Source organism: Parus major, chromosome 7 (assembly GCF_001522545.3).
Source record: "Parus major isolate Abel chromosome 7, Parus_major1.1, whole genome shotgun sequence".
Taxonomy (NCBI): Eukaryota; Metazoa; Chordata; class Aves; order Passeriformes; family Paridae; genus Parus; species Parus major.
This window is the reverse complement of record NC_031776.1, coordinates 6295631-6310238: the sequence shown is the minus strand read 5'-3', so window position 1 is coordinate 6310238 and position 14608 is coordinate 6295631. Positions and strand designations below refer to the sequence as shown.

Below are 14608 nucleotides of genomic sequence, written 5' to 3'. Positions count from 1 at the left end.
AAATGAATGACAGCTGCTGAGGGTGTGGCCTTTTGAAAATAAGGATGAACAGAAATTACCTTTTTCAACTGTTTCTCATTTGTCTATGCTTGAGTGCAGTTCACAGGGGAGGAAGCAGAAAATTGTGTGGCTGTTGTTCCTCCTGTAACCTGTGTTTTTTCTGAGCTGCTAGTACACTACAATTGTAAAATGCCATTACTTCACACCAAATTTGCTGAAAAATAGTGCTTACCTAAGTGGTGAATAATTCTGAACGTCTCAAGTGCTAAAGGGCACGTAGGGTTAGGCATCTTTGTCCAGGATTGCTGTTCTGAGACACCATTTCCGTGTCCTTCACGCAGCAGAGAAGGAAGCCCCTGAGCTGTCCCCCAGCGGTTTACACACATTCTGCTTTGTCTCGGGGCACAGGTGCAGGCTGTCCTGAGAAGGCACTGGAACCAGTACAAGATCCAGTTTGAGCACAGCTTCAGCCACTCGGACGCCATGCGCACGGCCTCCTACACCGTGTCCACCATCAGCGACGTGCAGGGCTACGGCTACAGCCACGACTGCGCCAGCGAGCACCTCAATGGCAAGGGCTACCACGACATGGACAGCGTGGCACTAAAGACTGAGAAACTCTACGGCTGAGGAGCTGCCCTGGGCCCCGTGCCCACGGCAATCCACGGCTGGTTCAGTGACCTCATGGCCAGAACATCTTACCTACCTTGGGATATGTTATTCTCCTGAATGATGCAAACTAAACCAACACGCTTCTCATACATATATGTGTGTGTTTGTGTGTGTAGCTACACACACATATGCATATGTATGTTTGTGTTTCTGTGTATCTATACAGTATGGACTTCTGTACATATGTATCTATATATGTATGTGCATTTATATAAGGATACAAACTTTGCCTCTTCAGTTTCTACTGTGTAGACAAAGTTGGCAAATATTTGTACAAAGGGAATCAATGAAGGATTTCTTATTTTCTTGGAAGTTTGTGTAAGACTGTGCTGTGTTGAAGCCACTTCCTTTGCCTATGGAATCTTAGAGTGTAAATACCATACTCTGTTGTCTTAATTCAACCTGAAATAGAACAAAGCAAAATGGTTTAAATAGGTGCAATAATAGGAAGTTTTCCAGGTTATTTTTTTGGCATTCATTTTTTTGGCTTTCAAAAAAGCCTGACAGGTAATCTAGGTAACAGATTCAAAGACAGATACTGCTGTTTTGTTTAAAGAGATTAATGTTTTACTTTGGTTTGGCCAGTTCATTTTCTTCCCACTGTTTTACATCAAGCACAGAGACACCACTTCAGTGTGAGCCTTGATGTACTTCTGTACCGCAGTGTAATATCTTGCACCAAGATTTGAGCAATTTTATTTCAGCTATTTCAGGATATTCAGAAGTGTCTCCTTCTCCTGAATTGCATGGAAGTTTCTTCTGGATTTAAGAAAGACAAGACTGATGAGGCCCCCCCTGTCAGAGAGCAAAGGAGTAACCTGAGTCACTGTAAGTCCCTCCAGACACTCATAGTAACTGCAGCTGGTGGAACTTCACTGTGTGCTTAAGGAATTTACTCAACTGGAGAAGATCATGTACAGAATTTGTTGTAGCATTGTTCTGATTTTACTTTTACCTTTTTTCCCTGGCCATATGCTTCATAACTTGTTCCTTCATTCTTGGGGCAAAGTTTTGGTTCATTTTGTGGCTGTTTTTGTTGTCTGAGATGAGCGTGCAAGACTGAACACAGTGCACATGATATACTACCTTTAAAGCCAGTATATGAGACTCAGACTAATCAAGCAAACTAATGTTAGTAATTCTCATTATTTGGAGAATCCAGTATTAAGTTTGTATTATAAAGGTTCAAAACTTCATGGATTGAGAATTTCAGCATTATTTTGGATTGGTTGATTCTGAATCTCTGTCTCATTTAATTGGTTAAGAACAGTACTTTATATGTTGTTTCTTTGGTTCTGCTGGTGCATAAAGGTCTCATGGAAAACTATGAAGTTGTCAGGAAGGTCTTGAGAAAATGTGTCTTTCTAGAAATTTATGTTTTTGTTAAATCTTTATGCTTTAAAGAAATAGTAGTTTTGTTAAGTGGAATGACAAAAATGCTCAAGAATGAGGGCATGAAACAAGGTGAGTTCACTGAAAATTAAAAATGTAAGAAAAAATTGTATACATTGCATTTGCAGATAAGTCTACTTCAGAAGGGGAAAAAACAAAATCAGGCAGAAGAAAAGTCCATGCTGGAACTGTGACAGACTGTTTGGCTAATGAACATATTTCTCATGTATGTAGTCCAGTCAAAATTTGGAAGACAGTTCTTTCTGAGACCAGTTTGAAATAATTTTGCATACAATATTATTGTATACAAAATACCTTGATTTTGACATTCAAACGTTTTTGTCAGTAGCTTTTCTCTACACTTCTTTAGTGTCTAGGTAATTTTCAGTGTTTATTACTTTGTGAGTTCATAAGGCATTAAATGCTTTGTACTTAGAAAACATTAGGAGGAATGTGGCGAGTTCATGCCACTTGCACCTTTCTTTAGGTTTTTTTTTTACAGTTCTTATGTCTGGAGTTTGAATAGAGAAAGTGTTTTATTAATGATTTAGTTTCACAATATAGAATCCCAGCTAGGATGCACAAATAAAGACTTCTCTTCTGCAGGACTTTCTGGTCAGTGGATGGGAATGATCTGAAGAATCTCTTGGATTGTGTAGTGTGGACTACACTGCACTCTGAGATCTGGCAATCAGATGTCACAGTCTCTTAAATTTTAAGAGTGAAAGAATAATGTCTGCTACAACATGACTATAGGTTACAGCTCTGCTTGCTGATCTTTGTAGTGTTACTGAAAATCTGTGCAATGTTCTGAAGATACCAGTGGTGCAGAAAATCCCTGCTCCAGCGTAGCAGCTTTCCATTTGTGGGACCAGATCATCAGCTGGTATAAATCTGTCTTGAGTTCCCTTTGCAGAATCTGCAGGTACCACTGAGACTCAAAGCCCAGACAGGTGTCCATTTTGACATGCTGTAAGCCCTTTATGGGATATTATTAGACAATTATTTCATGGTACCTGGTGGATTGTTGTTGCAATTAACACATAGATGTTGGTCTAGAGTGCGATACAGTATTAGATTTTAATTAAGCTTCATTTTCTGAGAGGCAGTCCAAATTTAACAGACTAGGGATTTTGTCATACTTCAATGCATACTTCTAATTGCTCTCTGTCCTCTATTAGAGAAACTCTTAATGGTAATTTAGGAGGGAAAATTGTTTTTATAGAGAAATTATCCTACTTCTAGGTGGACAATCACAGCTTCCTTCTAGGCAGACACACCCCCATCTTCACTTTTGAAAAGAAACACATCCAGCTGGATGTGCAAGAAAATCTTTCTGGCTCTGAAGAGTCACATGGTATAGGCAGAGATATATTTCCCCTCTCCTGCTGAGGATAGATAATCTGTTTTCTAATTTCCATTGGAAAATACCAGTTCCTTATTTTGTCTTCCTACCTCACCTTTTTTCAGTTTCTACATAGCTAAGAGAAGGGTCTGCTTCTTAAAATGTGTTCCTGCCACCGTAAGTTAAAATCAAATCCTTATGCTGATTTCTCATGGCTCTTTTCTACTTTAGAGAATGTTGTAGTCCATAGCTGTATTCTCTGGGATGGAGGTAAACTCTCTTTTGGTGGGGCTGTGAGATTCCTTTGAACATGCACATTATTATTTGTTTATTACCTGTTATTATTTGCTGTTACATTTTTTTTTTAATTGAGGAGTTATTGTATCAATCTACAGGGGCTGCAGCAATAGTTGTCTTATGTTTGTTATCTGTAACACCAGCATGTTATGATTGAATGAGAGAAAATGTCTATTTTTAATGCTACTGTCTTCATTTAATAAATCGCTGCATTGCAGGGTCCCTCAGTTGGTTGTTTAATGTTGACATTTACGTTATGCAGTTTTTCATGGTGGTGATCTACAAGAGTATTTGGCTGTAGAAATGCTGCAACATGTACTCCTTATTGATGTCAAGAAACATTTGGGCTGGCAACCAGGTAACATTCATTTATTGTACTATGTAAATAAGATTAATAGAAGCTATGGCATTGTATTTATTGCTTACACTAAGAACAAAATGGAAAAAATGTGAAGTTATTTTTTTGGTTGTTCATTTTCACCTTGTTCATATGAATCATGCATTTTAATTGCTGAGAGAAGTTTCTGATCAATAAAATATTACTCCATTTATTCATGTCTCTTGTGCTGTAATATAACAAAGCTGATCTAAATTGGCTTTCATAGATGTCTTAAAACTCTGTGCTAGTTAAATATTAACCCAGGGAGAAAGCAATTACATAGTGTTAATAACAATTATTCTGATTTTAAGTGGTTTTCAATACTTATATTAAATACTTGAGTGCTCAGTTTCTGGAGGAAGTTTGTACAGATAATACATGACATAAAATTATTTACCTGAAAGTTTCATATTCCTATTTCTTGTCTTCTGAATCCACCTTTTAATAAAAAGTTATTAATATTTACTTACATTAGGCCAAAATGTTTGTTTCATCAGGAACTAACAGAAGAGACTAAATTGAGTGTATCTGTCTTCTTCATCGCATCAGTCAAGGTAGAGGTAGATAAGCAAAGCTTGTGATGAGCTTATTACGAGCTCAAATTAAAATCCCAAGCAATATTTAAGCACACCAGGGGATCTTAAATATTGGGTGTTAATACTACTGCATGCCTGTTACTCCTATTTAAAGTGTGCTAATATCCATCCAAAAAATGCACAATCTCCTGCCTGTCTTCATGACTTCTAAGAAAGAGCCTGTAATTCCAGATAGGTGTTTTTGATCTTCAGTTCCTAGCACCAAATGTCAGGCAGTGGAAATTGTTATGGACTCTGCTCATCTATTCCTTCAGTTCTCTACCAATACTCCCACTTATTGATTCTCTGTATGTTCAGAGTGAAATCTGTTCCATTTAACAATTATTCTGTACTCTTATACAACTAACCATAGAGAAGTAGTAAACCAAATCCCCCAAATTCAAAAGCTGCTCCTTACATTTTATTGTAACTCATGCCCAGCAGTAGAAAAGGAACACAAATGATAGCTACAGTAGCATTTACAGATGCAGTATAGGTGCCCAAAAGCAATTAAACAGCAGAATGAAACACAGCATCCTAACCTCCTCAGACTAAACAGTGATCCTTACACTTCTGCATAATCTTAAAAGAGGAAATGTTCTTATAGCACAAGTAGCCTCACAATAATTGAAACAAACTTACCAATATCCATCAATATTGACACAGACCCCACTTCACTCTCTGCAAGATACAAAGATTACTGCCTTTGGAAGACTTCCAATCACTCCAATAGTGTATCTTGCACATTCTTGTCATGGCAGCCACCACTGAAGTCAAAGTTTTAAACCAAAGTTTTAGCTTTTGATAATTATCTGACTCTAAACATCTGTGCGACAAGAAAATACAAAATTCAGTTTGAACTAGACAAAATCCATTCCACAGTGAGTCTGACTGCAAGTGCAGAGGTGACAGACCCCTCTTTATAATTGCAAGTATCTATCATCACCCTACAGCTGCAGCTCTTTAACATCTTTTAAACCATACTCCCTACATGAAAAATTCCAGTTCATCCACATGGAGTTCAATCTTCATTTGAAGCAAATGACATACAAGAATATTTCTAAATTAAATTCAGTTTTATCACCGCTCCCTAAATTTTAAAGATATTTTCAACTACTACTTTTAATGTTTATTGAAAGTTTTCTTCCCCTCAACAAGATCCACCACTCTCAATGAAAACTCTGATGAAGGGAAAATACAATTTGCTTATTGATAATTCCTTTTAAGCTTAATGCATTGTTTTATGTGAATTTAACAAAATACAAACACAAAAAAATCAAAGCCTGTTTTCTGAAAAGAGCTTACACGCTTTTGTTAATTCCTGACCTAAGATGAACAGAGTTTCCTGGAAATTCAGATTTCACAATCAGTATCAAAATGAAAAATTGCCACAAAGGAAGAAGTGCCCAGAGGTGCTGGGGTCCCTGGTGCTGTCTGGTGAATCAGTTTTTTTGGTGGATGCAGGCAATCTAAACTGAGTTCTTCCCTGTGAAGGAGCCAGGAGAAAACCCTTTGATGCAGAGAACTGGTTTGGAGCCAGTGGGCCCATGGCCAGTGTTTGGGGCAGAGCCTAGCAAGGAATTCCAAAGTTGTACAGGAAATACATAATCATAAGCCATGCACAAATTATCAAAGGAGAAAACGGGCTTGAAAACAAGCGTTCATGTATTTAATTCCTTACCTTGATATTTGCAAATGAAAGGTGACAAATGTTTGCCTGCAGCAGAGGAATTCCTTCCAATGGTTCTCCATGCATTGGACAGGGATCACTGTAAAGTGGTGGTGTCTGACACAGTAAAGGCCATAGGCAGCTGTTCCCTATTGTGGCAGCCCACTGTATCTCCAGTAGCTTTGCATATAAATATTTAAGGAAACAAAATACTGAATTGGGGAACAACAATACTTAGATGCTACAAAAAGTAGATTGCACTAAACAGAAACAGTTATTAATAGGGAGTTAACGCAATAAACATGATGATAAACCATTTCTAGATATGAGGGAATTAGAGCAAAGGGGACAAAAAGTAGAATAAACTGGTTTGTGCCTGTTTTTCTTTTTTTTAAATGTGCTATAAAAAGTTTTCAAAACAGAGTGTTGCTATCTTTCAAACCACATATTTATAGACTTAGAAAAATTATAATGACTTTGTCCCTTATTCTCCCCTGGATGTAGACCTGAAACAGTAGAGAAGAGCTAGGAACACAAATACTTAAGCACATTTTCCTTAGCTAAACTCGAATAGGTTAGCCTATATAGGAGCCAAATTTAGAGCATTTAGTAGAGAGCTCCACAGTGCATTTGGCTGGGTTTCCTGGAGGGATCTGCAGCTGTGTATTCCACAGAGCAGTGTCCATACCCAACTTGAGTTACTCACAAGGAACTCCCGTCCTGTGATGCCAGATGGACTCCAGGAGTTGTCCTCAAGCACCGGCTCCTTCTGTCATAGTTCGGGCAGGTGATTACAGTAAGGGTGTCCCTACTCCACGGTTTGTTCCCAGAGCCTGTAGGCATTCAGCCACCAGAGGTACTTCACAATCTGCAAGAAGAACCAAATTCATAGCAAGAGCTCTTGGTCTGAGAAGATGACTTGAAGATTCCTAAAATTTGTTACTATTCCATGGGTTATAGCACAGTGCAGTGTCCCCAACTCTTACAAAAAGCATCTCCATTGAACACAGCTGGGATGCTCTTTATCCAGATGATGCAATGGACTTGCTAAGAATTTAGACAGAATACCAATTGACTTCAAAATCATCATAGCAAATACCTGGTGTAAAACTAGTTAAATTTCAGATGATTTCAAGGCATGGACTCTGAACAGTCCTTTCCAATCCAATTCTGTATTTGCTATGAAGTGTAGAAATTGTCTCACTCTCCTTTGTCTGGGAAATGACAGTAGCTATTTTTCATTTAAAGCTAATTACCTCTTATTTTTCCCCACATGGACTCATTTCTAACAGTCAGGAGTGTTCTAAATAGCCTTCTCTAGCTGTAATTAAAAAGCTAATTAGAATGATCTGTAATTCATGTGTAAAAAAATTATTAGAGAAGAAGGTTCAATCAGGAAGCTTTCACCGAAAAAAAAACAACATTGAAAGCAAAAATAGAAATTATGCTATAGCAAAACTCCCTAAATGTTTTTGTTGCAGACAACAACAACACTACTTATGTTTTCATTATATAATGCAAAAAGATTTTTATCTTTAAGCCATGTAAAGTGAGGATTTTTAGAAGTACAAGCACTTAAAATGGTAAAATACACTTTTTATGTAAGTTTCAGCAAAATATTTTGAGTTTTACACCCTACTGTCTGTCCCACCACCTCAGATCACAGTATTTCTCCAGCACTGGCATGATTTTTTATTATTTTCAATAAAATCTTCCTTCCATTTCTCAGTATTCACCAAAGGCCAGGCCCCAGCAGTTATTTATCTATGTTCTACAAGATGCTTTCCTTTCCACCAGTTATCTCCAAAGGCCATGGAAACTGGAGGTAATATTGCTCCAGCCTGGCATCTTTTCCCAGCTGTGCCAGGAGCAGCACAGGAGGGCAATCACCAGCACTCCCTGAGTTTCATGGCACAGGGATGAAAGAAGTGCAGCTTCAGAGAGTTTTTACCTCACTCATTTCCTAGGGAAAGTTGTTCTGGCACTGGGGAATAACTGGAATTGCTCCTTCCTGCAAGGAAAAATGCACAGAGCTGGTTTCTGGCTGGACTCTCCTTGCTGAGCTGTGGAATTGCTTGACATTCCCCTCAGTCACTCCTTGTTTATGCCTTTCAGTGCTGCTGAAACAAGTGATGGGAGCAGGAATCCCCATCAGTTCTGCATGCAGTGGTGGCTACAAACAGAAAACCAGATAAATCTAAGAATTCATCCTATTCCCAATCCAGCAGAAGCATAAAATAAATAAAGCATAGAATTACTAAACATACAGAGACAGTAGGAGCACACTGCAAGCAAATAACACCAAGGTCATGGGTTCAATCTCTGAACGGACCATTCCCTTTGGAGTTGGACCCAATGGTCCTTGTGGGTCCCTTCCAGCTTAGAACATTCTATGATTATGACCAGAGACAAAATTAGCATGCAAAGTTTATAGAGCAGTGTTACAAAAAAAACCAAAAACAAATTGAAGAGAAAGTGAATAAAAACTATGCTTATACAGATGTGGACTGTCTCTGATTTAAGAATTCCAAAAATAGTCACTGTTCTGTCCTTGCAAAATAATTGTACTTTAGAATAAAGAAAAATTGCACATCCATCTATTTGCAGACATTCCCCACTGGTTTTCCAGACACAGATATGCTGATGAGATGAAATATTAACAGGAGGCCTGGGGCTCCCTTCATAAGCACCAGTGGGCACAGCTCATAGGCTTAGCAGAAAGGGGTAGAAACTCCACACATCTCTTTTGTATTTCCTTATTCTCTCTTCTTTTATGCACAACATAACATCATCTGGCCTTATCTACAGTGATTCTACATGATGAATTCCTTAGCCATCCAGCCCAGTTCCCAACAATGAGTGCCAAGACAAAGAAATCATTCTTATTTCTGTTAAAGTAATACTTATTGTCAAAGGTATTTACTGTAGAACTAAATACCATCCCCTTTGCCTAGGCTAGATGGGAAAGTTCCCATAGACTTAAGGGAAGCAGTTTGGATAAGATGTCCAGACCATCCTAACAGTATTGAAGTGAGCATGAACTCTTTAAAGGTTGAAAATTCTTTCTTTCTTAATAATGTCTTCCTTGGTTGCAGCTGAAAGCAAAAATCTGTAGAATGATTAGCCTAGTAGTGGCTTCTTCTGAACCGTAACTAAGTTATAGAGGACTAGTGTGAGTCTGGGTTAAATACAGGTGGGTGGGCACCATTAAATAAATAAAACCTAAAAAGCAAGTTTTCCCTGCTTGCTTCCACCTAGTCCTTGAACCTCGCATCGTTACCATATTCACAAACCAGCAGCACGCATGCAGTCTGCCCGTGGAACACCTTTCTGGCATGTTCCATTCACCAGCTTCTTCACAACCACGATGAGACCACAAATTCCAACTCATTTTGCATTTGACCAGCTGGCTCTGTGCTCATTCTAACTCTCCTATATGGGCTCTGTGCTATCATTGTTGAAGTCCTGTACATTTCTTTTACAGCCTCTGAAAGTGCATTATCACCTACAGGCAGGAAAAATAGAAGGTTTTAAAACTCTTGATAGGGGTGTGTCCTCTAATCAAGGGCAAAGTAGCTGTGCATTCTGATGGACATGCTGTGTATTTAGCAAGGTACACATAGAGAATCAACATTTTTTTCAAGTCACAAATAATTGGCATCTACTGGAGAATGTGAGTTACGACAAAGGGAGAAAATAGGCTCTGAAGTCCATTAAAAGACACAATGAAAAAAATCATGTTAATGGTGCCCTCAGAAATCTAACACTGAAATTATTACCTTTTCCTGGCCTTTTGTGTTAGGTTTTCAGGAGGCCCACAATGAACTGAAGGATGTGATGTACTGAAATCACTGTATGCATGTCTGACTTCAGGGCACAATGGGAAAGAACAGAGGGGTACCTGCAAAAATGGGTTGCTAAGATTAGAGGGTTTTTATCGCTGCTGCTTCATTGCCATCATCATCAGGGTACTGCAGCCAATCTCCTTTTCTAGACCCAGTGTGATTTTGACCAGTGCAGATAATGCACCGGCTTGATAATTACAGGTCCAAAAATTACACTACCTTGCATAAAAAAGATGTTTAAATTTAAAGGAGACTGGCAGGTATTTCTGCAAAACCATTTTCATACTCCATTTCTCAAACAAGGCAGTTCAAGGGCCATACTAAAGGTGCATGAAACATGATCTAGTATGTTCTTTTGAATGCAGAGAGAGGCACAACAGACTTTTCCTCATGTGAAGTGTAAATAAGTGTTTAAAAATAGAGGAGATCCTCTCACTAACAAACGCATGGTGAGAGCAAAATGTTCTCGTTTTAGTGATGACAGAAAATTCAGAAAAAAAAAATTTAGTTCTCCCCCTTTGCTTTGAACTTGTCACTATATTTTTGCAAGCTCCCTTCCTCATCTGTAAATATTCAGCATGGTCATGTGATAGGAAATTACAATATTTTAGCCTCTCCAACTATGTGTCATTAAAATCATTGCACTCTGCTTTGAGGCTGAAAGTTAATTCATCTGCAGATGAGTCTGAGAGCCTCTGAAGGCTGCACTCCCCAGGAGCTGCAAGCCCCAGACCTTGGAGAGGTGCATCTGCCCTGCCAGAGCTCAGAGAGCCTCGGGCAGGACCTGAGCTCCCAGACATGAACAGTCATGACAAGAGCCATTTTTACCTGTCAGTTCAGTGAAGATCTCTGACCATCCAGCCATCCTGGAAGTAAACTTCTTCAGGGATTCTTTTTTTAGCTGACACTGCCTGACGCTGGATTATTCTCTTCTTTCTTGTAAACCACATAGGAACATCTGCAAGAGAAAAACTCCTTCAGACCTGCACCTCTCCTGTGAATTTGAACAGGGCCAAACATATTCTGACTTTTTATTGTTTAAATATTTAGCTATCTTGCCTCCTCTGAGTCGATCTTGGTTCTGTTCTGAGATGTCCTTTCAACAACAAATATAATTTTTAATGTTTTGGAGGGTTTTATTAAATCTGTTGCAGTACCCATCAGCAACTGCACCCTTCATACACTGGCAGTTTACCACAATAGCTATTTCAGAACTCCCATTGTGAACACTATTCCTCTCCAGAATAAAAACAGATTTGTGGAGTTTTTACTTAAATTGCTTTATTTATGTTGGAAGAAAATATTTTAAACCATGGAGTATTTTTTCTGGAATATCTACTCTGGCAGATGTCCAAGCACAGTTGTCCCATCAGTAGCAAATGGGGAAGTAAACCAGAGCTCTCCAGCAGTCCAGGGCATATTTTAATGTAAATCAGCATCTTTTAGTATTAGGTCCTTGTTTAATAATTTTGTTGTAAAAAAATACTAGTTTTGTCCACTTGCCATATCTGGTATGTGTATATATATATATCTATATATTTATATATCTGGTATAGCCCACCATTCAGCAAAGAGTCACAAATATAATTTTTCTAGGCACAGAAAGAGAAGATATCTGGGTTGCTTAAAATAAAAAGAATGAAAAAAAAAGTGCTACAGAAAGCTTATAAGCCTTCAAGAAGGCTGTCACTCGAAATTTGTGTGTGGGTGAATGTATATTTTACAAATGCACAAAAGCACAGATATTGGCAATAAAACAAATTTTACAGATCAAACTCCATTTCCTCCATGAAATACAGTAACTAAACTCCGCTCTAAGAAAATGAATCAACTACTTTTTTTTTAAAGTTATTTTCTGAATTGTAGTTTCCATATATTGGGGAAATAGTGAAGGAAATATTTGCTTACTTTTAGAACAAGTTGAAGTGATTCATTAAAAAATTATTTTGTAGGGAAAAAGTTCATTATTTTTAAAAGGCTATGATAAAATACAGAACAGAAAATCAAAATATTTTATACATTAAAAATACAGAATATGAAAAGCAAAATTCTGAAATGCTAACATTTATCATATTCTTTTCTCTCTGGTCTTTTATCATATTCCTTTCTCTTTGGTCATATTTAGACCAATATGCCTTGGGTTTATTCACCCCTAACATTTTCCTTTTGTCCACACATACCATCATTTCAAACACAGTGGATTAAATCTACTCCCATCACCAATTACTGGTGCAGATCCCAGTTTTTAGATCTCTGCCTTGCAGCGTAGTCTCCCACATAAACAGCACAGTTTGATCTAGCACTGAGATCCGCTGTAAACACCAACTCCAGCTGCCTCCTTCAGCTTCAGAGTCTGCCTGAGCTGCCCTCTGGACTCCCTTCCAATGCCCCTTTCAGCTGTGTGAGCAGCCTGGAGCAGCAGTGTTGAGTCATGCTGAAGAGTGGCTCCCGCACTGCCCACAGCGATGGATTTGCTCTGGATAACCTGTTCCTGTGCCTCACCACCCACATGGCACAGAAGAAATTAGGATTCCTTCCTAATATTCAATCTAAACTTGCCCTCTCTCAGTTTAAATATCCTTCAAGTGATAACAGCACACTGCCTTAATATCGTTAATGTTATTTTGAATCTTCTTACCTTGAACAATAATCCTGGATTCTTAAAAAATTCATGAATGTGGCTTTCATATTTGGGGCAAAATAAGAAAGTTGTAGGGTTTTTTATGTTGTCTAATGTCACTCAAAGCAAAGGGATGCTTTGGGCTTTGTCCTTTTAGCCAGTACATTCAAATCCTTAAAACATTCCAGGTTTCTATTCAATTTGTGAGTCATGCTTTATATCTAAAACACTCATCTGTCTACTCTTGGAAATGAGAAGAATTTGCCAAGATAATTTTTGCAAATTTTTTTTTGTTTGTTTTCAGACAGTTTCAAGCACTGTGGCCTGTCCAGACTTTCTTTTCCCCAGCCCAACCCAATTAGATTACAAATATTTTTCTTCATCTGATCACAACAGCGCTAAGATTTGTTCGTGTCTGTGATGCACAAGCTGCACAAGTCCAGTTTTGCTCACAGCTGGGCTGTGCCAGTATTCTCCCTGGAAAGGTCTCCACACAGCTGAAGTTTACCCCTGTTGTCCCAGTAACAAAACCCCTCAGGCTGCTCACCAGGAGCTCGGCGCAGCTCTCATCCCTCGCAGAGCAGCAGTGGCACATTGCTGATTCATGCAGCTCCCCTGGGCAGAAGGTTTCCGAGGGCTCCCTTCCAAGGGAATCGATACTCACTGGCAGCTGAGCCAGCGGGACGCTCGCTGGGACCCAACAGAAATCTGCATGCTCACCTCTTCCCCAGGACCCTTATGTTCAGTATCACCAATTACATTATCCTCTAGCTATGGGCTGACATTCCTGCTTCTTTCCAATGTTGCCCTGAGCCTCTGCGAGGTTCTGTTCCCTCTTTTAGGTTCCTAAATAAATCCCTGCACTTGGACAAAGGGCAAATGTATCTGAAGTGGAGAGAAGTTGGCAAATCGTAGCCTGCTGCAAGAGAGAGTCCAAAAGGCCACAAGCTGGTATTCTGTCTGTTTCATTAAATTAGTACACAAAACCACCAACTGTTAGAAAGATATCTGACATGGCATCTTTCAAATCATTTTTTTAAAGAAGTGAAAATATTCCCTTTCTTACTTATTTAATTATTTTGAGTCTGTTCATACAGCGCAGTCCTTTGGATGAATTTGTTCCCTGCTACAGCTAGGTGCCCATTCTCATTTCTCTGTATTCCTCCCCAGAATGACAAACATCCAGCTGTGGACACAGGAACTCTAGGCTCAGCTTACAGCTTTCTTCACGTTACCTGCAGCATGGCCACTTCACAGATCTTGCTGGTCCATTGCTGAGCACACATGAAAAGCACATTGGAGAGATTATGTATTTTCAGCCACAAAAACCACTAGAGGGTCCCTCTACTATAAGTTGATACTAAAAAATAAGATCTTTCCAAGTTCCACAATACATATGGTGAGCTTCCATCAGGTATGCATGTTGAAGCCATGCATAACACTCAAAGCAGAGTCAAGTTGTCTTGTCTTTGTAATAAAAATACAGCTGAATTAAAAATAATATAGAATAATATAATTTAGAATAATAAAAAATACAGCACTGGTCTTTTCCAACCCAAAGTATGGATAGTTATATTTTGTGAATTTATATGTGTGAAACAAAAAGAGTTAAAAAATTACTCATAGGCATCTGAAGTTTTCTCCAAAGCTAGGTTTTCTCTTAGGAGTGATAATTCTGTTGCCTGTCATGCAATGTAGTGAATTTAGTCATATATTATTTTTTTCCTTCTCACTGAGAGCAAGCGAGTGTGAACTTTGACTGGTGACTGTGAAATGCTCTGAACACTCTCCAATCCTTTATTAATCCATTAATT

General features: G+C 38.6%; 1 protein-coding gene and 1 long non-coding RNA gene across 24 annotated transcripts in view; one reads left to right on the top strand and one right to left on the bottom strand.

Moving 5' to 3' along the window:
- The window catches only part of CALCRL (calcitonin receptor like receptor), a 64995-nt gene extending 60733 nt beyond the window's left edge, over window positions 1–4262 (top strand). For all 4 annotated transcript variants that reach the window (XM_015634850.2, XM_015634848.3, XM_015634849.1 and 1 more), the window contains exon 13: window positions 409–4262. In XM_015634850.2, coding sequence (XP_015490336.1) covers window positions 409–630 — 222 coding nt within the window. In that variant the 3' untranslated portion in view covers window positions 631–4262. The remainder of the gene's footprint in view (window positions 1–408) is intronic.
- The window catches only part of LOC107207546, a 30831-nt gene extending 17030 nt beyond the window's left edge, over window positions 1–13801 (bottom strand). For 6 of the 20 annotated variants that reach the window (XR_004498350.1, XR_004498349.1, XR_004498348.1 and 3 more), the window contains exons 1-5: window positions 13342–13771; window positions 11003–11132; window positions 10109–10230; window positions 8281–8502; window positions 4483–7197 (exon numbers count right to left, since the gene is read on the bottom strand). This is a non-coding gene — a long non-coding RNA (uncharacterized LOC107207546). Of the gene's footprint in view, window positions 1–4482; window positions 7198–8280; window positions 8503–10108; window positions 10231–11002; window positions 11133–13341 lie in introns of all 20 variants that reach the window. The other 14 variants (XR_004498344.1, XR_004498343.1, XR_004498340.1 and 11 more) reach the window with 11 other exon arrangements.
- Window positions 13802–14608: the final 807 nt, after the last annotated feature.